The sequence below is a fragment of the Mastomys coucha genome, unplaced genomic scaffold (genome assembly GCF_008632895.1).
Source record: "Mastomys coucha isolate ucsf_1 unplaced genomic scaffold, UCSF_Mcou_1 pScaffold23, whole genome shotgun sequence".
Taxonomy (NCBI): domain Eukaryota; kingdom Metazoa; phylum Chordata; class Mammalia; order Rodentia; family Muridae; genus Mastomys; species Mastomys coucha.
In genome coordinates this window covers 65171521-65196178 of record NW_022196906.1, presented here as the reverse complement: position 1 = coordinate 65196178, position 24658 = coordinate 65171521, and the positions used below count along the sequence as shown (strand labels likewise).

The window sequence follows — 24658 nt, the reverse complement described above, 5'->3', positions numbered from 1 at the left end:
AAAAAAAAAAAAAAAAAAAAAAAAAACCTTCTCACTGACTCTGCTAACTAGTGACTAGTTCAGAGTTACTCACAGATCCTAAGTAATCCCATGTGGTTTCCTCAAGTTTACTAAACTAGAAAAGGCTATAAGCATGGCAACATGAGAAAAAACAGTATCTGGACACTGCTGGGCTCTTCAGAGTTAAGCAAAGACAGCTGAGAACTGAACAAAGGAACTCTTCCACATTAGGCAAGGCTACTAGCCACTAGACGTATCCAGCACTTCAAAGACCTGTAACAATTTTTTTTAAAGGGTCTATGTAGCCCAGGCAGGCTGTACACATCCCACTCTCTAAATATATGTATATTTGCATGTTCGCATGTGTAGGTATACTGATGTATGTGTATGTAAACTCAAGATTGACATCCAGTTTCTTCCTCAACAACTTTCCACCTTTATTGTTTTGTGGCAGGATCTCATCAGGTAGCCTTGGCTGGCCCTGAAGTCATGGGGTTTTCCTGCCTCAGCCTTCCAGAGTGCTGGGATTACAGGTATGAGCAACCACATCTGGAGCTGTATATAGTGTAAGTGGATGGTGTATAGATGGTGCAGGTGTGCATGCCTAGCTCAAAGCCAAAGAAGACTTCAGGTATTGGCTATTAGTCTCTGCCTTACTGCCTGGAGACAAACAAGGGTTCTCACCAAAGTTGAAGCATGGTCTCACTTAGACTCAATAACCGGCACACTCTAACTCCAACATTGGAGTCAGAGGCACACATGATCATGGCCCATTTTTTAAAGATTTTTTTGTTTGTTTTTTGTTTTTTCAAGACAGGGTTTCTCTGTGTAGCCCTAGCTATCCTGGAACTCACTCTGTAGACCATGCTGGCCTCAAACTCAGAAATCCACCTGCCTCTGCCTCCCAAGTGCTGGAATTAAAGATGTGTGCCACCACTGCCCGGCTAAAGATATATATATTTTTTAATATGAGTGTTCTATCCGCATATACACCTGTGTCCCAGAAGAGGGCACTGGATCCCATTATAGATGGTTATAAGCCACTATGCAGGTACTGGGAATTGAACTCAGGACTTCTGGAAGAGCAGCCAGTGCTCTTAATCGCTGAGTCACCTCTCCAGCCCCATGGTCTGTCTTTTCATGTGGGTGCTGGGGATTTGAACTTAGATCCTTGTGCTTGTAGGGGAATCACTCTTACCACTGAGCCATCTTCCCAGTTCTTCAAAACTAACTTTTTAATAACATTTCATTAGATTGAGAATGTAACTCTGTGCGTGACAGGAGACTAGTTAAAAAAGCTAATCAGAGAAACATTAACAAGCCAAGATCTTCTGAGATGTACAGGTGAGGACTGTGCAGGACACCAACTGTGCCCTTGGTTGCTTATGAGCACCAAAACATAGAAGTGTCACACTGACACACTAGCCACCAACAGGAGCATAACCTAGTCTACAGCCAGCTAGGCAGTGAACATTACGGATTCTTCTGTTTTGCCATTCTTACAGGAAGCAGAAAATGGGAGTTGATATGGATATACACTCACACTACACACAACTTAGGACTGGGTATGGATACACACACACATACCCTCCCCACAGCTGAGGGCTGGACAGGGACACACACACAAACACACCACAGCTGTGGACACATATACACACACAGCTATAGGGCAAGAAGGGCAGATTATGAGATCCAGCTCTATTTCAGAGTGAGCTCCCAAGCTGGACTTGGCAGTCCGCACCTTTGATCCTAGCACTTAGGAGGTGGAACAGAGGCAGGTGGATTTCAGAGTTCAGGGCCAGTCTGGTCTATAGACAGTTCAAGGATAGCCAAGGCTACACAGAGAAACCTTGTCTCAAAAAAGAAAACAAACAAAACAAAAAGGAAGGGGGTTTCCCTAAAGAACCAGACTCCAGAGTCCTTTGGCTGCTTGCAACCACCCAGAGTCTGAGACAATCATGCCCCTACATCCAGGGATAGACATGGTCAACAACTTCTATAAAGACTCCACAGAGTACCACTCCTTCACCAGGCATGAGCAGACCAATGTTGGGACCAAGATTCTGGATAGTCTGGGTTATAGTGGCTGGTGTCTATGAAGGGTTTTGGAAAGCTGTGGTGAAGTAAATGGTGTTCTAAGTTATTGTCAAGAGCTTTCCTGCTGAAGATGCTGTAACAAAGGGTTATAGAGTTTCTAGCACATCCACTGTGCTATCAATTCATGACTAGAAAAAGCTTGACACATGTCCTAGGAGCAAAGAGCAAATGTTGCCATTGCAGCTCTTACCAAGTTTACTGCTTGGGACTCACTAGCAGGAAGGCTGAAGAACTACTCTTGAAACTGGAACAAAGATTCTCTCTCCTTCTCTCTCTCTCCTTTTCTCTCTCTCTCTCTGTATGGTTTTTGTTTGTTTGTTTTTGTTTTTCAAGACAGGTTTCTCTATATAGCCTTGGCTGTCCTGGAACTCACTCTGTAGACCAGGCTGGCCTCAAACTCAGAAATCCGCCTGCCTCTGCCTTCCAAGTGCTGGGATTAAAGGCATGCAAGGTATGGGTTTTAATCTCACAAAATCTGACTAATTCACTCATCTAGAGTATGGGCTTCTTCCACTTCTCAGCATTATTTGGGGGAGATGGGAACATTATCACAGGATTCTGAGAGTTGGGATCCATACATCAAAATGTGAAGATCCCCAACAAGCGCACTTACCTGCTTAACTCAGTATGAGACCCTCATGACACCAGGCACATGGACACGATCTCCTTCAACTGCATGGGCTTATACCATGCAAACCTGAACAAGTGTGTTGCTCCCTATACATAAAATGTACCTTCAGTCTACAATTTAAAAGGTTCTCAACACTTTAGCAACTATACAGAATATGAAGGTTTATTTCCAAAAAGATTACATTTTTTTTAACCAGGATACACAGATGCACTTAATGTAACAGTACCTTCTGCAAAAATAGGTTACATAATACTCCGAAATGCAAGGAACAATCTTATTCTCTAAAAATTAGACAGCAGGCTTTTGAAGCTCGAATAGCCTTCAAAATGGAGGCAGCAAACACTGGTGACACCACAGAGCTATGCTGCAAATGAAACCACTACCATTCAGCTGCAAACCACTCATGTTCACACAGCGCCAAGCAGAACAGCCTCGGTGCCAATCCTTTCAAATGGGTCTCAGTGCTGCAAGAAAAGGTAGAATGGTACACAAAACTAGGAAAAGTTTCAACAGAACTATTTAAACATCTTCTCTAAAATTGAGAAAAGAAATCGTGTTAAATTTTTTAAAAAGAAAAGCAACAGTCAGCTAGAACTCTCAAGCAGTCAGAGGTCCTCCTAGTAGGCAGTCAAGGACAGTTTACAGGAGTTCTCAATAAATTATCTTGAAGCCACAGCAGGAAGCTTGCGTTAAAATCGCCGAGGAGGTCCACTCTTAAATGGCTTAAACCCAGAGCTGCTTCCTCTTGGCAGGGAGTTGCCACTCATCTGTACAATCCTGTTCACTGGGGATGCAGTGCTAAAGGGGTTAAAAGGGAAACAAAGGTCAGAACAAACAATCACAAGATGCTTTCAAAGCACCTGACACTCAGTGGCACACACTCTGCTCTCTGCTTTACTCGCCTACAGCAAGGCTCTAGTCCTGCACGGTGCTTACCATTACTAACCCCTCCTTACCAAAGAAGAAACTGAGACCTGGAAGTGTATCTTGCTTTGCTTTTCGAGACTGGGTTTTTCTGTGTAGCCCTGGTTATCCTTAAACTCATCCTGTAGACCAGGCTGGCCCTGAACACACAGAGATCTGCCTGCCTCTGCCTCCCAAATGCTGGGAATAAAGGCACGAGCCACCACCAATGGGCCTGGAAGAATATCTTGTCCAAGGCACATAGCTAATATATGGTGGGCAGCAACAGCATGGCCTTTGCACTCTCATTTCAATGCCCACTTCTTCAGAAGCCAGTACTATGCAATACAAGACTACAGCTAGGCTTCTCCGATATCCACCCTAGATCAGCAGCAACAGCAGTGAACTTGTGCGAAGTGTAAACTCACTGCCTCTTCAAGGTTTCCAACCTTCTCTTAATCTCTTTTTATACAAGATGTAATTATGGAGAGGAGGCAAACCTTAAACTCAAGATCCTCCTTCCATTTCCCTCTGCTAGTCCTAATTCATATATTACTCTAACCCTACTCAGATCACTGTGGGTGAGACTCTCTAGTCTGCTTTAATTAGTAGTGTTAAGAAGATTGTGGTACACACTAGAGTTTCATGAACTAACTACCAGGAAGTCAGTCAATAGTATCTACAGTACCTTAAGAGAGCAGCAGTACAGATGCCAGAAAGTGACAGGAAAAAGATACTCCAAAACTCTAACAGACAATGAAGTGCTCCAAAAAAGCCAGCTGAGAACTGTGGGTTAAGTTTGTGACCTACAAAAGCCACTGTCGTTTTGAAGCAGGTAAATTGAACAACAAAATGTGTGGTTCCATAGCTCCATTCAGAGGTAGAGTGAGTATCGCAAGTTCTCTGGGAAGACCAGCCATGGGCTGGACACAGGGAGGGAAGGGCAGCATCGAAAATATGTTTAACATCTAGATGCCATTTTGAATTTCTTCTAAGAACAAAGAAAGATCAAGACTGGGCCATGTTTCCCCTGTCAGATACTGAGAGGTAAAAGAAGCTTGAGGCAAGAAAAAAAATGAAGTTGGAGAGGAACAAGTTTGCCTGCATCCTGGAGCTAACAAAGATGCATTACAAGGAGATGGCAATGAAGAGTGATGTGTGAAGCTCATCTGCTTGAAAGTCAAAGAGAAGGGTCAAGAAGGGAAAAAACCAGAAGGCTGAAAGCTGAAAGCTAGGCATGGTGACACACACCTTTAGTCCCAGCACTTAGGATAAGGAGGCAGAGGCAGGCAGATCTCTTGAGTTTGTGGCCAGCCTGGTCTACAGTGAGTTCCAGGACAGCCAGGGATATGTAGTGAGAGCCTGTCTTAAAAAGCCAAAGGAAAGGAAGGAAGGAAGGTAGGTGAAAGAAAGAAAGGAAAGAAAGGAAAAGAGAAAGAGAGAAAGAGAGAGGAGGGAAGAAGGTGCTGGCATGGTGGGGAAATACCTACAAGTCTGAGGAAAGAGAATCCTGATTTGAAGGCAGTCCAGCCGACACATTCTAAGACCAAGTAACCCAAAGACTGCTTTAGAATGAGGAAAGCAACAGAGTGAAACAGACCAAACTGTAAGGAGCCCCAAAACCAAAAACCTTCCATAAAACAAGTCACTGGTGCTCTTTGGACCACACTTGGCATTGCTATGCAGACGCAACACAGGAGTAAGCAACAGGATAGCAAAGCAAAGCAGTGTCTCCTCTACACAAGAGTGTGAGACAGAGGACAGGAGAGAACGAACCATGGCGAGGCTGCAGAGACACCACTGACACCAGAGTTGGAAGAGAAAGATCAAGCTTGCTCCTTGACCTCAAACAGGCTTGAGTTGAGTGTGTGGAGCTGGACTAGTAGTGTGAGAAGGAATGGACAGTTTCCTTAACTACACAGTGGTAAGCACCACGAGGTTATGTGCATGGCCTCCATCTATGACCCACATGCAAGAATGTTAATTGTTAACTTACAATAGGGAGGACAATCTTACAAGCTAGCTGCCAGCTCAGTCTTCTGCAGACTCAGTTCTTAGGAAAGGTTTGGGCATCCTTGGGGATTTACTAACTGCAATTTCTCAAAAACTCTATCAATCTTTAGGAAAAGGACTACCCAATTGAATGACAATAGAAAAAGTTTTAAAAGATTAGCTACTCACCTTGAGTGTTGGGTTATCATGCCTGCTCCTGCCCGGCCATCACCCATTCGTCTTGTGTCATGGTAGCTAGGCCCCTGAGAGGGTGGGCCATGCCACTCTTTCCTTGGTCCACTTGTGTCCCGTCCATGACGTTCCACAACATGTCGTTCTTCAGGATAGTGCTGGGAAGAGCACATGAAAAGATGAGACCTAGAGCCTTAGTCCCCTGCACTGACTTCATTCTGTTGTGCTTTAGTATCAGAGCAAAGCAGTAAACTGTCTGAGAATGTACAGATGAAGGAGTGGTCACCTATTGTGGCAAGAGTTCCTCAGCACCTTTATTTCTGTGTCCACATCCACTACTACTCCAGCACTATTTAGGCCCAGCATTTCAAATGCCTACATAAATCTCTACATATACACGAAAAGTCAAAAGTTAGAAGTGGCTGAGGATGGGTATATACATACATATATTTATATGTATGTATGTATGTATAGATAGATAGATAGATATAGATATATGGTCAAGCTATCCGAACAGTTTGCAAGCAGATTCAGAAAGGTTGTCCTGTTTTACCCATTATGGGTATACCCTGTATACCCATACTCTGTGCTATACAAAGAATGGGGACAGAGAGCACAAGTATTTGTAGGAGTCAAGGGCTGCTGATACCCAGCTTAGGCAAAGCTGTCAGGAGCCACACACTTAGACACAATATCAGCCACACAACTGACAGGCATTATAAACTTCTCTGACAAAGAATTCAGGCTCTCCTCCTCAGGAGACTTTTCTACAGGGGGCTTTCTGAATGTAGAGTGCTAGTGTAGAATAATTTCTTAAGTTCTATCCTAAATAAAACAGTAACTGCTTCATATGCTTAATTTTAAGTTTTGGCTAGGAGAGTCAAGTTAATGAACTTGTATAAACATTAATATGAAGTACTGCCACATTAACACTTCATATCCATGAGACCAAGAACCTACTTCATAAATGTGCTGGATGAAATGATGTGCAGTGATATAATTCATGACAAGATTTTAAAACGTTTTCTGGCTAAAACAAAACTTATATCATTGAGGGCTGGAGAGGCTTACTACATAGAATATTTTCTATCCAAGCATAACCAGAGTTGAGATCCCCGGAACCCACATAAAAGCTGGCTAAGAAGCCTGGAGCTTTAATCCCAGCACTTGGGAGTCAGAGGTAGGTTAATCTCTGAGTTTAGGCTACAGGGAAACCCTGCCTCAAACAACAACAACAACAACAACAACAACAAAGAGACAGAGAGGGGAGAGAGAGGAAGAGGGAGGGAGGGAGAGAAAGAAACTGGGTAAGAGTGGCGGCTGCCACTGGCAAAGGTAGCAACACAAGGTCCCTGGAACAGGCTAGCTAGCTTGAGCAGCCAGAATTGAAGCTCCAGCTTCAGCAAGAGACCCTGACTCAAAAAATAAAATGAGGACTTACTGAGGATACCAAACATGCTTAAATGCCCATGCCAACACATGCCAAAAGATGATCTAATGAAACTCGGTATGTATTCATGTGTATATATAACACAAACACAGGTCCAAATTGTGTCTGGCATAAAACTTATAACATAAAAATGTATTTCCACTGGGCAGTGGTGGCACATGCCTTTAATCCCAGCACTCGGGAGGCAGAGGCAGGCAGATCTCTGTGAGTTCAAGGCCAGCCTGGTCTACAGAGCTAGTCCCAGAATAGCCAGGGCTATACAAAGAAACCCTGTCTTGAAAAACCAAACACTTATCAAAAGCATCTCCTACAGGCTGGCTATAACTCAGCAGTTAAGAGTACCAGCTGCTTTTCTAAAGGACCTGGTCCAATCCCCGGCACTCACATCTGTCTGTAACTCTAGTTCCAGGAGACCTGAATCCCATAGGCACAAGGCATAAAAATGGCACACAGATATATATATGTTTTGGTAGGCAAAACATCCATAAAATAAAATTTTAACTTTTTTTTTTTTGTTGTTTTTTGAGACAGGATTTCTCTGTGTAGCCTTGGCTATCCTGGAACTCACTCTGTAAACCAGACTGGCCTCGAACTCGAACTCAGAAATCTGCCTGCCTCTGCCTCCCAAGTGCTGGGATTAAGGTGTGCACCACCACCGCCCCGGCAAATTTTAATTTTTAAAATGAGAGAAAAGGAAGCATCAACGGGAAGCTTCATCAACTTTTACCTGTGTTCCACTTCCTCTGTCAGAGATGACTCCTCTCTCTCCCTCTCTGGTTCCATAGCCTGAGGCACTACTCCGATTCCCAGGGGGTGCTCCCCTCACAGTGTGTCCAGACACTTCTCTCCCAGATCGTTCTGGCCTTTCAACTCTGTTAACATAGCCCAAGAATCAAAACCTCACTTTATATTCTTAAAAACTCAAACGCACAGTAAATGCACAGTATACCATGAAGAAATTATTAAGAACTACCTTGACTCCCGTTTTTCTGTGGACATATTCGCTTCACTTTTCCAGGAGGTTGGTCTAGAAGGATTGGGCACAGTTTCTCGAGGGTGTCTGGGGTGAGCGACTTCAGGCCGGTCATGAAGGATTACTGTTCTTCTCTCGTCTCGCTCTCCTCTGACCTCTCGTCTGTCTGTTTCTCTAAGTTCATTTCTTGGTGGTGGAGGCTCATTTCTTCTAGAATCATTGAAGTTTTTAGGGTATCTTTCAAAACTTGGCTCTTCTCTTCGGGCCGCTGGTCTCGGTTTTTTTCCTTCACTTTGACCAACAAACCGTTCCCGTCTATTGAAGGAAAACAAATACAGGTCCTAAGTGTTTACTTGCTCATACTCTCACCTTGATCTGCAGACCCTATAATCATGAAACCTTCTTTTAAGGGAAATTATGGCAAGGCTGCAAGCAGGGCCCTCATTACTGTAATGATCTTCTTTTCTTGAGCTGTGTCTAACACAGAGGTTGGTTTGTTCTCCAGGAGAAATGCTATCAGTGGAGTCAGTGCCAGCCTGCATGTTTTGCTGTTACAGCCACAGCAAATCCAAAAGTAGCATTCCCCATTCACACATTTTAGTGGTTTTTATGGAGCAAAGTCTCAAATGCTGTGTAGCCTAAGCTGGTCTCAACTGCTGACTCTTCAGCCCATACCTCCCAAAGCCTCTGTCCAGTTGAAGGTAAGAGGAGGAGAGCACTCTCTCACCAGTGAGAGCCAACCCTAGACACACAGTGCTGAGTCCACACTGAGTGTTCAGAACAAAGTGTTCACTAAGATCTGACTGAGAACTAATGCTGGGACTAGCAAGGTTCCTATCTCAGATGTGAGCATTGCAATGTGTCCACCAACCTTTCAAAGGACGACTGCACAGATGCAGTGTCAGGAAACCTGGCCCGCTCTCGGTGACTGAAGTCAAGGAACCTGCTCTGTTGACGATAGTCAGACCCATGGCCGAACCGTGCATCTGTATCTAGAGATAACTTTTTATTCTCGCTCCAGTAAGGATCGTCTCGCCTTGAAGAGAAATTTTTGCTCATTTATATAAATTATTTGATAATAACCAAACAGCATGCACTTGGATTCATAGGTATTATGTTGGAACAGTGAATATAAAAGGCTACTAAACTCAAGATACAACAGTGAGTAGCAGGGACAGAATTAGCTATTAAATCCCATGTCATAAATATGAGGAGAAAAGTATTGAAAAACTGCCTGCTTTTTGTGTGTGCAAACAATGTGTCTGAGTGCACACATCTGTGCATGTGGAGACATAAGGGTAATGTGGGTGTCGCCTCTAACCTTACTTTTTAAGACAGGATCTCTCACTGAACCTGGAGCTCACTGAATGAACTAGAATGGTTGTCCAGAGAGCTCCAGGGATACCTGCCTGTCTGCCTCTTCATAGCTAGGATTACAGGCACATTCTTCTGCACCCATCTTTTTCCATGGGTGCTGGGGATATAAATGCAGATCTCATGCTTGCTTAGCAGTCACTTTGCCCACTGGGTCATCTCTCTAGCCTAAACTTCCTGTTCTTACATCTTCAAACAAAAAAGAGGAAATGCCTGACATCTAACCAGCAGTTATCAGTTACTGCTTTTTCCCCTTAAAGTGCAGGGGGATGACCCAGGACCTATCTCATGCAAGGGAAGTGCTCTAACACTGAGCTACATCCTTAGCCTCAATGACTGTGACTCTCATAGCTGGAGAGAGAAGACAAGAGCACAATGCATTCATCTTACCCATTTCTCCATTAAAACAAAAACAAACAAACAAACAAACAAAAACCTAAAGTGCTCAGAACTTATATTAAGAAAATTATATAAAACATTTATATTTTAAAGTCTACTAGGAAGCATGAATATAAACACACCAATTCATAACTTCCATTTGTTTACACTCTGCCTTGGTAAGTTTTTAAAAGGCCTGACTTGGAAAAGTATCAATCCCGATTATGTCTGTGTATCTCCAGTTTTAATAAGAAATCATATGGTGCTAGAAGAGGCAAGCTAAGAGAAAGCAGACTGTTCCTGTCTGCTAGGCACTAAGTCCTATCAGTACTGTAACCCTTCCCCTTCTGTCTTAGCTAAGACTTTTTATTCCAGAGCTGGGAGTGTTTGCATTCTAATTCTCTAACCCAGCTCACTAAGAATAAAATAGGAAGCCAAACCACTAAGGAAGAAAGGAAGCAACTACCTATGATCTACATCACGGGGGCGTTTCAAAGAATTCCTTTTTTCTTGTTCATAACGAAGCTGTTGCTGTTGCCTTCTGAGTTCCTCTCTCTCTCGAGCAATCCGTTCAGCTTCCCTACGCCGTTCCTTCAGACACACAGGAATGAACCAAATACAAAGTAAAGACATAAGGTAAGTGTACATCTGGATTAAGAAACCATTATAGAGAAGCACCAGGTAGAGCACATACCTGGGACAAATACAGTAGATTTTAATCACCTAGACTACAACTACTGTTGGGTGACAGTAAAATAACAGGGTTGAGGGGTAGAAACTGGTGAGCATGTGGGGAAGGTCAGATTTCATTTAATAAATTGACAAACAAATGCACCTAAAAGGAATGAGTAAACTGGGTTTTCTTAAGTGCCTTAAGCCCTGGGTGGCAACTATGCAGAGAGGCATTATTTCCTTCCAGCCTTGGGTAAGGAAGAACTTGTTATTTTCTAAGTCTGGGGTGGTGACAGAGCCTGGATTACAACTACTCTGGACTCAGTCCTATGCTCATACTATTAGGCTGCCATTATACTGCAGAGCTACAGGTTATTTGCAATCAACAAAGAAGTCACTATTCAACATACTTTTAACTAAGTGCCTGGTTCGTTATCTGTCAGGGACACTTCAATGCTCATTCTGATCTACAGGAGCTTTACAGTAAGTAAAGCAAACTTGAGGGCAAAAAAATGACAGGGTTTGCAAAGGTGAGTTGTTCAAGATGAAAAGATTTTCTGACTGCACCTGTTCAATACGAATGCGTTCCCTTTCCAAGCGTTCGCGTTCCATTCTCTCTCTCTCTAGTTTTTGCCTTTCAATTTCTAGGCGCTCTCTCTCTCTCTGTAAGCGTTCCCGTTCTTCCCGTTCACGAATTATTCTAATGCGTTCACGCTCTCGACGCTCTCTTTCTGCAATCTCTTTTCGTCTAACAAAAATCAGTATTTAGAAATACTTAAATTATGCTAGCACTGTGTGAAAAATAATAGCTTTGAATTTGAATTTTTCCTCATGATTGGCAATTTTAAATCCCACATTAATCTTAATAATTTTAATGTAATTGGAAAGAACGCAAAATAAAACCTTAAACATTTCCAGTATTATAGTTATAAGAGTGTCCACTAGGCAGCTAAATTTTATACACTATTTGCCTATTAGATGATTTGGTTAAATGAAAATACCACCACAGTAAAAACCCAATAATTGACATTTTAAAAATGTATATAAATTTTAAAACTACAATTTTTCTTCTGTTTTTTTGTTTTGTTTTGTTTTGTTTTGCGACAGAGTCTCACTATGTATCTGTCTGACCTCAAACTCACTATTTAGACCAGGCTGGCCTTGAACTTGTGGTAAACCTCTTGCCTTTGTCTCCAAGTACTAAGATTATAGGTGTGTGCCATCATAACTGGCTCACTTTAAACAATTATTTTCCACAGAAAATATCCAAAATCTACCATATATCCTTATCTCCTGAAATAAAGTATATACTTTATTCTGATGGCTTGGAATTATAATCACAAGCAATTATAACAAATGCTCTATAACAGAATGATGTGCTTAAAAGGCTGCTGCAATAGATAGGTGCAGGGACCATGCTTTTTAGTCAAAGGCAATTCAGTACAAACATATAGTGGAACTTGCTCAGTGCTTTTTCTTTCCTTCCTGACCCTCAGGTAAGCAGCTTTTCTATTTTTTGCACACTTGCATATTTGCTTGTAGAAATTCAGTATTCTCAATGGGTCAGTACTATTCCCTTAAAAACTGATGTGGCATTTTAACTGAACACAGAAGTCAGTAGGCTGTTACTACCATTCAGTAGGTAGAGACCAAGAATTCTCCAACACAAAATACATCAACTGTCAGTGCAGTTTTACAGACCAGAAAACATGACCTACAGAGCAAAGGTTACCTAATACTGTTAAACCCTTTCCTAAGCCACAGTGGACAGGTGTGCCCTTGAGAAACAACAAATGCCTTGAAAAGGTAGTCTAAAATTTAACTATTTTTAATAAGTGGTAGGCTTATTTATTTGCTTTAGCACAGGCTTATGTATTAAATTTTTCAATAACACAACTCAAAATTTACTTTTTTTTAAAAAGGAGGGATTATATTTTGTTGAGGGCTTTACCCAAGATTTGTTACCATTTCAGAAATCATGTTTAAATTCCCTCATTTCTCCTGGAATACTTCTATTGATACATGACTCACCAATATAACACACACACAAAAATCTGTATCTTCAGCTTTCACATTCTTGGTGAGTCTAACAAAATACAAACATCTGACTAGTTCAATGTATCTTCTCACATCTAACCATTTATATCTAGAATATATATATACATATATACGTATATATGTGTGTATGTGTATATACACACACAGATGTTACAAATCACTTTTACTTCTTTTTTATATTACTACTAAATCAATTTACATTGGTTATAAACAGATAAATTATACATTTTTCCCCAGGAAAGTGAAGAGGGCACACTTTAACATTTTACTTTTAAAAGGGTCACTGGGCTAGATGTACTAGTGCGTGCCTAATGCTCAGATCTAGTGTTGATGAAGGTGTGTTTTGCAAGGAACCATTTTCTTTAGCCATAGGCAATGGCCTTATTCCTAAGCTGCAGCTTTTAAAATTCCTAGCATCTGAGACTGAGTAGATGAAATTCCATGAGTGAACTCTGTGCTAGGTAGGTTTAATTGATGAAAAACACACTATGAAATATGCACTCAATATTTCATGTGGCATCCAAACAGTTATGTGGATTTGACCTGGAACTCTGATGGGCTTGTTGATATTGGCACTAAAACTGGAAGCGTCTACTTTTGGTTTCTGGTCTGTTTTAATGCTGATAGATAGGGACTGCACCAAAGCTCACAGAGCAACTAGCCTTCACTCAGAAACTAATGCAAAGAACCTCGAAGGTTCCCTCAGATGTGTGACAGCAGTTCAACTCTGTAGCTTACTCTGATACTATCTGGAAATTATCTCCTCCTTTAAGACATAATTTTTATGGCAGCAACTTTGAAATAGAGGAAAGAGCACACTGGACTTGGAGTAAGACTTGGATCTGAGTCCCGACTCTGCCACTCATTAGCTCATTGCATTGGAAGAGTCACTTAGCCTCTCCAGGCCTCTGTATTTTAGTATTAAATAGCGGGCTTAATTAACTTTACAGGACTGAGTTGGAGATAAACAAAAAAGGATTTTGAAAGCAGTGAAGTGCTATGCAAACTTAAATCATTAGGTCATATCTTCACTTCCTTAGATAGGTCATACCTTCACTTCCTTAGAATGACAATCAGTCTTCTAGGGGTACACTCCCTAGCAGGCTGGATTATAGCTAAAGGCGCATGTTAAGGACAGCTGTCAAAAACGCTCCTCCTACCTTCTGAATTCCACTGCTTGTTTCAGTCTTTCAAAACGAACTAAATGTTCTCTCAATCTTTGTTCCTTCATCTTTTCAAAAGGCAAGATCTCTTTCCTTCTGTAGTCTTTGTCTCTCTTTTTATCTAGGCTAGCCCTCTCCTTTTCTTTGCTTCTTCCATGACCCTATAAAAGAAAAAACAAATATAAGAAGTCTAGAATAATTAAAATAATCTGAGGTTCCATACTTTAGCTTTCACACTGGTCATTTTAAATGTTCAAATGAAGGGAACTCGAGAGGTAGCTTAGAGGTTTTTGTGGTTACAAGCCCTTACTGCACTTGCAGAGGACTCAGGTTTGGTTCCCAGTACCACAAAGCAGCTCACAATTGCCTATGAATCCTTTTCCAGGAGATTTAATACTTTCTGGCATGTAGGGGTTAGAGGTAGGGGACCCTGCAAGCACATAAGCTCATGCAGACTCATACACATAAATAAAAATCAATAAAACATCTTCTAAAGTCCAAATAACTAGAAATGTTTTCTTTTAAAAATTTAAACTATATCATTCAAAATGATTTGGTAACAACAGCTATATCTTTTGGAAACAGGTCAAACAGTAGACAGCTTCGTCTTAAAGACTTACTTTCTCATATCTGCCCCTTCTTGATGGCCTACAATGATCTCCCTTGGTTTGGTTTAGTATCACCATATGTCCTGGACTCTTTGAACCTTAAAAAAAAAAGTAGTAATACTTTAGATAAACAAAGCTACAAAATATTGTTGAAAAGGAGCATATTGAATAAAACTGTATTTTCATCTGATATAAAAAATACCTATTCTAACTTAAATGCAAACACATTACGATAATCTTTACAATTACAATTACTTTCAATGATTCCAAAAGATCCCAGTTCAGTAAGATATTGCAGATCAATGGCCACTGCACATTGGGGGAGGGGGTCTATATCCCAAACATAAGTCAGTTAAGACTTAAGGATACGGGCAGGGACGTTAGGAAGGAAAAAGTTGGGTCTACAAACCCCCTCTTCTACTCCTGTTCCAACAACATTCAGAACTATGCCTTCTGGACTACAACAAGCAGCAGTGCAGCTGGGGGGAGGCCGAGGGAAGGAAGGGCACATGACTTACTTATCCGCTTCTTCTCCTCACTCTTTTTCACGGACTCTGAAGTCTGCCCACTTGGACCATCGTCGTTCTTCTCGTCTTTCTCTATTTTTTTAGTGTCTTTGTTTTCTTTTTTGTCCGATTTCTCAGATGACCTTTTCTCTTCTTTTTTAATAGATGCTTGTGTCCTGACCATATCATGCAAAACAAAAAAACAGAATAACTACTTTTGCTATGTACCAAGAAGTCATCTGTCTATCAGATGCCAGTCTTAGCTGAAGAGCTATCAATCAGTCTTACTTGGCACTCCTATCACTTGTATTCTTTTTATCGCCAGTACTTCTTGAACTACTCTTTTCATCATTTTCTTTCTTCATTTCTTTCTTAGAAGGATCACCTTTGACCTGAAAGGTTTAAACAAAAATATATAAATGTTTTTAGTTGCATTATATAAATGGAGTTGAGCTGGGCACAGCCATACATGACTGTAATCCTAGCACTTGTGAGGCAGATACAGGATGATTTTAAGTTTGAGGATAGCCCTGGGCAAGTTTGGATTTCACTTTGTAGCTCACAGTAGTCTTAAACTCGTGGTTTTTTTTGTCTCTCCCTCCCAAGTTTTCAACACAGAGAAAGTTTTAGACTGAGACAAGTGGACTATTCTTATGTGAAAATACTTGGACAGAGTCTGTTGCACACTCTAGGCTTCAGATTATCTGTAAGCACTGTCCCTGCTGGTTTAGAATAGCAGTATCTGCATGCACTTTGCCTGCTGAGCATCTTAACCAAAAACTCTGAAATGCACCAAAATCAAAGATTCTGACCACTGATGAGACTCAAATAGTTTTATTTTGGATTTTCAGATTAGGCCTCTTGTTAATTTCCCTTTTTATGAAAAATTAGTCATACTTACTTTCTCCACAGAAATCAGTTGTCCATGTAGCTCCGTGCGATGGAGATGTGCAACACATCTAGACACTTCTGTGCTTGAAGACATGGTGACAATGCCATAGCATTTTGCCCCGGGACTTCGAGCATTTGTAACTACCTTTGCACTTAAAACCTGTAAAGTGAGATTATACCTCAGAACTGTCTAACTGTACACATCCCTAAACAGAAGAGACTGAGAACTGGGGCCAGCCATTCAGACATAAGGATAGTAAGATACACCATGCATGTAATTCTGACTTCTTATATTTTTGTGACCAAAACCTACCCTAAGTAATTCCCTTGAGTATTTTAAGTACATATTACCTCTACCCAAATATACAGCCCAAATAAACTATACCAATAAAGTAAATAGTATAAAAATAACAAACAGGAAGAAACTGGATTTGGACCAGTGTCCTCACTGTGGGCACAGCCTGAATCTCTTATGGACAATGTAGAGACATGTCTACAGACATTACAGAAGCCTCTACTCTTTCTTTTCAATTACTTTAAATTTCAAAATTGAATAAAGGAAAAAAGAAAGGCATATTTAAAATATACACCAAGAACTGTAAGGTAATCAACATCAACATGACAGTTCCCAGCAGGACGGACCCAGGACTGAAGCGGGAACAAAGACATACTGGAGAAGGAGGCAGAGGGAATTTAGCCAGGGTTGTGGTGGGTTGCTGGAAGCTGTAGGCTTCATCTAAGTTTTAAGAAAAGCTGTTTTGCCCTTAGAAACCTTAGAGTCCACAGTCTTGTCATATGTAGATGGTATTCTCAGCAGTTTCTATTCTGATAAGTGCCAACACTAAATAAAGCACTGTTTTGCATTCTCTCAAAGCATATTAACTGAAACAGAACTCAACGTACGCCACAGTTGATTCTGGGACTGTCATTCTGATAACCAGTACTCGTTATTAATTTGATAAGCATTTAAAGCCTGCCATATGCATACAAAGTAGGGTAAGATTTCTACTCTCAAATAGCTAGTAGTAAGTAGAGCAAGGTAAAAAACTATGATGTATCCATGGAGGATGAAGATTTAAGTAGATGCTTTTGAATAGAAAGGCATGACTGGAGATGGAGAGGTGGCTCAGCGGTTAAGAGCACTGACTGCTCTTCCAGAAGTCCTGAGTTCAATCCCAGCAACCACATGGTGGCTCATAACCACCTGTAATGGGATCTGATGCACTCTTTTGGTGTATCTGAAGAGGGCAATGGTGTACTCATATACATAAAATAAATAAATCTTTAAAAAAAAAAAGGCAGGCCTGCACTGAGATGCAGGCCAGTGGTAGCATAGTACTATCTATTGGCTGAGTGTCCTGTAATTGTACTCTTTACTGTTAGGGAGCCTAGTAATGGCGCATGTATACACATACACACACACACGTACACACACACACACAGAGCATTAACATTTCAAAACCTGTTTTATTGATTATTTAGAGGCTTTTACAACTTTAATTAGAAAGTCATCTAAGGCTGGAGAGATGGCTCAGCGGGTAAGAGCACTGACTGCTCTTCCGAAGGTCCTGAGTTCAAATCCCAGCAACCACATGGTAGCTCATAACCATCTGTAATGAGATCTGATGCCCTCTTCTGGGGTATCTGAAGACAGCTACAGTGTACTTACATATAATAATAAATAAATCTTATTTAAAAAAAAAAAAGAAAGTTGTCTAAGCAAAGCAGGTTCTTAAGGATGTCAGATAGAAAACATTGAGAATGGTAGCCAGTCCCATATTCAACAATAAAACACAGAGTTTTATATTTTCCTCATTAGTGGCTGAGAACCTCCACAACAAGAATATATGTTTCCTCTGCAGTTTATATATTCCACTAATTCCAGCCTCTTATATTTTCAGGATGACCAAAGTCGCAGCATCTGCCAGATCCTTTTTATCATGTTCTTAGTTTTGAGCTAAACTCAATTCTTAGCTAAAATGAGTATACACTTGGAACTCAAAGACTCCCAAGGCTCAGAGGTACAAAAGTATATAGACTATTGGCCTAGAGAGATGGCTCAGCTGTTGCGAACACTTGCTATTCTTGCAGAGGACTCAGGTCCAATTCCCAGCACCCATATGGTAGCTCACAGCTGTCCATGACTCAAGGACCTCTTCTAACAAGGCACACACCTGGTACAAAGAAATCATGCAAACAAAACACTCATACACATGAAATAAGATAAATCAATCTAAAAACTTAAAAAAGTATGATATATAGAATATATTTATGTAACTGTTTTGAATATTAAAAAGTAAAAAGAATGTACCTTTCCATATTTGCCAAAGAGGTTCTTCAAATCAGCAGCTTTGGTATTAGAAGACAGTCCACTGACCCAGATGTTCTTGGTGGAGCTTCCGCTGCTCCCACCAGCACTGCCTGTGCTCCCTAGGACAGATTCAACACCAGAAGCTTAAGTGCCTGCAGTGGCCTACAAGGCTCACAAGCTCCCATTATGAAATCTTTTGTCGTTTAAATTTTGATAGTATAACATTACAATCTTACAATACCCATTCTTACAAACTTATCACTATGAAAATCAAAGAGAACAGTAAGAATGAATATTTGTACACTCCCTGTTATATGAATTTTAACACAAAGTGGGTGAAAAATTCCTTATTTTTTGTTCTTTTGTAACAAATTTTAACAATTTATCCTCAAACCATTGCACTGAACTGAGGTGCCTAGAAGCTGTCCTGTGGCAATGAGCAGACTGCTCCAGGGCCGGACATCTGTCATGGACACTAAAGGTTCTCAGAAATAGGAAAGAAAAAAAGGGTAGATCCAGAGTAGGGAACAAACAGTTTAATAATTCACCTTCATTTCCTTTTTCTTTTTGGTTTGGGGTTTTTGCTTGTATGTTTGTTTTAGTTTTCTGAAAAAGGATTTCCTTGTGTAGCCCTGGCTGTCCTGGAACTCACTGTAGACCAGGTTTAGCCTTGATCTCAGAGATCTGCCTGCCTCTGCTGCCCAAGTGCTGCAGTGCCTGTGCTACCACACCTGGCCACCTTCATGGGAATCACAGGTAGTTTAATAACTCTAGACGTAAATAAGAAACAATCTTCTAAAATAATCATTAAAGCAAGAATAGAAACCTTAAAATAAGACTTTAGAGATCGGCCGGGCAGTGGTGGCGCACGCCTTTAATCACAGCACTTGGCAGGTGGATTTCTGAGTTCGAGGCCAGCCTGGTCTACACAGAGAAACCTTGTCTCGAAAAACCAAATAATAATAATAATAATAATAATAATAATAAAATACTTTAGAGATCACAGCTTTTCTGAACTGTCTCCACACAGATATGATTTCACACATGAAAGTGTATGAAGCATGTAAGTTAGTTAGTGCCAGCAGTGCTTTCTTCCTTTAGTGCTGTGATACAGAAAATAATTTCTAAAATGCCATGCTATCACATATGCAAAAAGAAGAAGGATAAACACTGGAGGGATTTAAAGTCACATGAAATAAATGCCAACAACTGGAAAGCTGCTTCATGCAGATTTTACAGTGAAACACTACAGATGACTCAAACCCTGAGAATACCAACAGTTAATGTTTTTCCTATTTTTAAGGTCAGTCATCAGAATGTTTTATTTTATGACATGTAACTTAGAAGTTTGTATATATACAGTAACTAGCAATGCTTGGTCCTGGGAACTTACCTAAATTACAGGAAAAGAACAGGTAAGAAGGTACTGCTTAACCAAAATTACTAAGTTTCTCGGTTTAATGGATAATCCTCTGTATCTTATCCATGAACTCTAATTATAAAGGACAAGGATCTTACAATTATAGTTACTGAGCCAAGTCAGTAATAATTTCTAACTCTGAAAACAGACTAATTGAAACACAACCACAGCAAGGCATGAAATCCTCCTCTGACTTTTGGGAGAGATTTGAGGATTTGGCAGTACATAAGAACAAAGCATCTTCTTTTAGGATGCTTTTTTAGAAAACAAATGCTCTAAAAGCCATCATAGAAGAGATACAACATGAAATCGCATTGCTCATGGGTACAAGATAACCAACTAGCTCCAAATAACAAGCAGCAATAAGATATGCTTCCTACAGGAGTATGGGGGGATATGCTCAAGGAACAACATATACTCGTATAAAGATTCTTATGTAACATGGTACCATGTACAACTATATAAAACTTTTAAAAATTGTTCCTCAGATCTTACAGGAATTGAACATAAAAGTATTTCTCTACATAAGACAACCACCAACACAAAATAAGTCAAATTAGGAAGTGAACTCTGAAACATTTAAATACTGTATACTCCTATGTACAGAAGTATATCCTAATTTAAAGAGTTAAGTACTATCAAATGTTAGTAGAGCAGTCCGTAAATATATACACAAGTATATTCATGATATAAGTTTCATCCTAAATAGAGCAGGAAAACAGATGTGGTCATGACTGATGTTTCAAACTTACTGTAACTGAAAACACTTCTACAATTTCTCATGTTCATATGAGTTTACAAAATAACTAAAGGATAAAAGTTTTAAATGACAGGGCTTGCTACAATTGTTTTAATGCCACCAGTTAAAGGTTATTGAAACTGTGTCTTCTCAACAGAGTTCTAAAGACTAAATGTCAAAGGGGACACAGACAATTAACGTTTTTGCTGGGAAATGTGTGAAGTTATCATGAAATAAATAGAAAAAATATTGTTACCTTTGTCATCTTTAGATGATGTCTTGCTGTCTTTAGATTCCTTTGAAGAGCTAAAGAAGCAAATCACCAGAAGAAAATTGAAAACAAAAAACAAAACAAAACCCAAACAGCTTGATATTGACAGCATTGTAAAACGGGTTCTACTCATACACATGGACAACTCCAAAGGCCTACAGTAGGCTACTTGAAATGGCTCCCTTAGGATTTCTTGTACTGATTTTGCCCAAGATGCCTGAAGATCTAGGTTTTCTGGCAATCCTATTCAGTGGATATATGGCCATCTTCTCCAGATTTCAGGGCTGGGGCTTGACTTCACTTTGTGTTCTTAGGACTGACAGTTGCTCATTAACCACCATCACAAGGGTTTTTAAAAATAAAACACAAAAATTGTCAATTTGAAAAAAAAACCAACAACAAAAAAACCAAAATGAAACCAAAAAAAAGAAAAAAAAAAAACCAAATATATGCTGACAATTCGACAATGCACTCAGGACACTGCATATTATGAAGATCTTGACTTTTTTTTAAAATAACTTATGACGGTCAAAAATACTCTAGGCAGGATCATAAGACACTAATTATTGTACATGGTCTTGAAGCCACCCCCTTAATGTAGCGCGATCTTATTGAATGCTGGAATTTCAGTATCGTAAAGAACTGACATAGAAAAACAAACCTCTTTGCTTGACCAGAGGCCCCTGTAGACGAGGGCCCTTTCTTCAAAGTATCCTTTTCTTTGTCTCCAGATTCTGCTTTCTTAGAACTTTCTCTGGCTTCCTTCTCGACAGGATCACCCTTCACGGAGTCTTCCTTCTTACCATCTTTATGGTTCGGATTCATCTCATAATCCTTGGTTTCCTTCTCCGGGCTCTGTGCAATGGCGTCCTGCCCATCTTTTGGCTTACTTGCTTCAGAATCTGTAATTTTCACATTTTTACCTGTTTCTAGGAGGTCATCACCATCAAAATCCAGAGTGATGGCATCTTCAGCCTGGATTGTGACCGAGATGTTGTCCTCCTCAGCTTCTTTCGCAGTCGCATTAGCTTCCGTCTCTTCATGAGCTGTGTGATCAGCCTCAGCTAGGCTCCCTTCTGAAGGAAGAGGTTTAGATACTTCTTGTGTGCCATCACCAGAACCTGCTATATCTAAGAGGATTTAACAGGAATAAATATGGCAAAACAAGAAGTTTAAACAATTTCACATTCATATGCTAGAATAGGACCTAGAAAATATAAAGCCAGTCATTAGCACTGATGGAGGGTTAGGGGGAACACAGGGATTAACTAACATACACAATCCTTTACCTAAGATCACTTATTCTTCAGGGGGGAAAATGATCTCTACATACAAACATCAAAACAACAACAGAGAGAGAATGGATCCATCCTCAAGAGTCAGCTCTTCATCTCTGCTTAGAAGTTGATGGCATCTGAATTGTTTTCCTCCGTGGTAGAGTTGAGAGATATGTGGATTTGTTTTCAATGTTCAGCTCATCTTGGGATTTAATCCTTGTGACCTTGGGAGCTCCTCGGTGACTTCCTAGAAGGTCACAATCTGAGGACATTGGTCTTCAGAGTATTCCTAGGCCCCATCTTTTTCACTCTTCATCCCTGGGTAGTCCAGAATCAAATGCAAAACTGCTACGGTAGACTTCGAAGAAGCTCCTTCCATGACATCTAGGAAAAGTGGCTGCTTGCTATCTGCATCCTGTCCAGGTGGTCTGCAATGACTGTTGGCAAAGATACCTTGCATTCCCATAGAGAGGAGACCGTGGGCATGTGAGATTTGCAGTCAGTAGCTTTATTCCATCGTTGCTTCTAGGCTTTTAATTCTGCCTGGCTGAGGAGCCTGCTCCATGTCCTTTCTAGTCCCGTTAGGATAATGTGACTTCTGTCCAAGAATTCAACCTCATAGTGACCTCATATATTGCTACTGTTGTCCTGTGATTGTATTGGATAAGATAGTTTCCCAAGATACTACACATGTCAGAAAATCATATGAAAGTTTCTCTAAGTAGCAAACAAAAGCCAGTTTTCTGGTCATTCACCATTCTTAAGACTAGTGCAGAATTCATTGAGTCATAAAACTCCAATAAGCACGTATGAGTTACTGCAGTGTCAGTCTTAAAGACGGAATCTACTTACCGTATGCTACAAGTTATTTTTAAAATCTACAGTGATTTTGAATCTATTAAATCACTAAATCTACAGTGAAAAATGGAATTGTTCACTACAGTAACTGATATGTACTATCAGGCATAAACTTGTGTTCAAAAGAAAACCAAAACCAATTGGAAAATTAAGAAGCTAACTTAATTCACTAAATTGGTAATTTGAAAAGAAACTATTTTAAATTAAGATTTCAAATGAGGAATGTTTATTTTCATATAATTTGCTTTTCTAACATGTCCATAAACTTGAAACTCTACTTAGCATCAAACATACCTTTTTCATTTTCTTCTTCCTCACCATCCTGAAATTCAAAGAATAATCAAATGTAAAATAAACCCAGAGAACTACATTCTAATAGCAAAAAATTAGTCAACTTAAACTAGTAGATAATTTAAAAATATTGATTAAAGATGCATATCACATGCAAATATGTTCAATCAAAACTCAGACCCATTTAGAACTACAGAGCACCCTTCTGCTATATATAAATCTATAAAAAGAAGCAAATCTCTCAGTAAGTATATCATTTCACTAACCAAAACTAGTTAATATAATCCAAACCTTACTTGTACTACAGAGCTGTCAATAATAAAATTCTTTTATACCACTCAGTTCATACTTGTTAAAGAACCTTTTTAATATAACATTAGTGGGGAGGCAATGAGAGAGCCACCGCTCACATGACTATGCCCACGGAAGTCAGTTTTGATTTTCTTCTACTACGGACATCAAATTCAGGTGGTTAGGCTTGGCAGCAACCACCTTCACCCAACTGAGCCATCTTACCAGCCTAGCAGAGATACTTTTAACATATTATTATTATTCAAAGGAATTAGAAGTATAATCAGCAATGGAGTGGATGCATGATAAATAAAAAAAAAAACAAACAAAGCCCACCTCCCTTTCTACATTTCAACAAGGAAAAGGGATGAAGATCAGGATGCAGTTCCAAATTACCCTTTCTAGAAAAATATGTTAAATAAATTCAAAGCTGTCACTAATATACTAGTGAATAGCCAACTTAAAAATGGTATTTGTGCTACAGGAAATCAAAGCAAAGAACATACCCATTTAAAACAAGAAATTTTAACATAAGATACTTGATATTTCCCAAATTTAGCTATGTACTAGATTTAAAACAGAAATATCTCAATGACAAGATGTTTTTCTTGGAAGAGGAGGAATTTTGTCTTTCTTTTTAAGAAAAAAATAGCTTATTGGGTATATACTGTGAAAGGGTAGGGGGGAGCTCAGCAGTAACTAAACCACTCGTCTGCAGCCAGAAGTGGGGAAAAAAAACAACTTTTTTTTATTAAGAAAACACTGCTAAGATTACTAAGGTAATTTCACCAAGCTAAACTCTCAAAACTTAAGCCACAGGAAAGTTAGGAAGCATAACAGTCTCAAAAGATGAGGTTCCCAGGAGCACCTTGTCACTCAATGCTTAACACAGTTGGTTCTAGTGAGCTGGGAGTGCTCCCATGAGGAAAGCCTCAAAGTGCTGCTTCTCAAACACCACAGAAGCACACACAAGCCTGGAAGCACTTGTTCAAACAAGCTGCTGGCACCAGTCACACAGCTTCTGATTCTGCAGGTGTGAAACAGCTGAAGAATGAGCACCACTTAACATGTGTCCCGATGATTCAGACGCTGCAGGTCCAGGAAAGACCCGACCAACTCCTCCTGCCTAGCAGTGAAAGAAGATTTCAAGCAAAACTTTCAATGCAAGTCAAAATTAAATTTTTTATCATGGATAACAACAATAATGTTGTATGTATGTGTGCATACGTACAAGAGTGTGTTGGTACATGTGCACACAGAGGCCAAAGGTCAATGGCAGGTGTCTTTCCTCTATCTCTCCCTTCCCCTTTTT

General features: G+C 40.0%; 1 protein-coding gene across 14 annotated transcripts in view; it reads right to left on the bottom strand.

The window, feature by feature from the left end:
- Positions 1-2863: 2863 nt before the first annotated feature.
- The window catches only part of Sltm (SAFB like transcription modulator), a 49546-nt gene continuing 27751 nt past the window's right edge, over positions 2864-24658 (bottom strand). For 7 of the 14 annotated variants that reach the window (XM_031346325.1, XM_031346335.1, XM_031346330.1 and 4 more), the window contains 16 exons: positions 23059-23086; positions 21291-21759; positions 20615-20664; positions 18200-18318; positions 15899-16048; positions 15286-15389; positions 15010-15173; positions 14504-14589; positions 13881-14044; positions 11230-11410; positions 10457-10581; positions 9110-9274; positions 8239-8553; positions 7993-8137; positions 5813-5973; positions 2864-3526 (listed from right to left, as the gene is read on the bottom strand). In XM_031346325.1, coding sequence (XP_031202185.1) covers positions 3418-3526; positions 5813-5973; positions 7993-8137; positions 8239-8553; positions 9110-9274; positions 10457-10581; positions 11230-11410; positions 13881-14044; positions 14504-14589; positions 15010-15173; positions 15286-15389; positions 15899-16048; positions 18200-18318; positions 20615-20664; positions 21291-21759; positions 23059-23086 — 2535 coding nt within the window. In that variant the 3' untranslated portion in view covers positions 2864-3417. The remainder of the gene's footprint in view (positions 3527-5812; positions 5974-7992; positions 8138-8238; positions 8554-9109; positions 9275-10456; positions 10582-11229; positions 11411-13880; positions 14045-14503; positions 14590-15009; positions 15174-15285; positions 15390-15898; positions 16049-18199; positions 18319-20614; positions 20665-21290; positions 21760-23058; positions 23087-24658) is intronic. The other 7 variants (XM_031346327.1, XM_031346336.1, XM_031346333.1 and 4 more) reach the window with 2 other exon arrangements.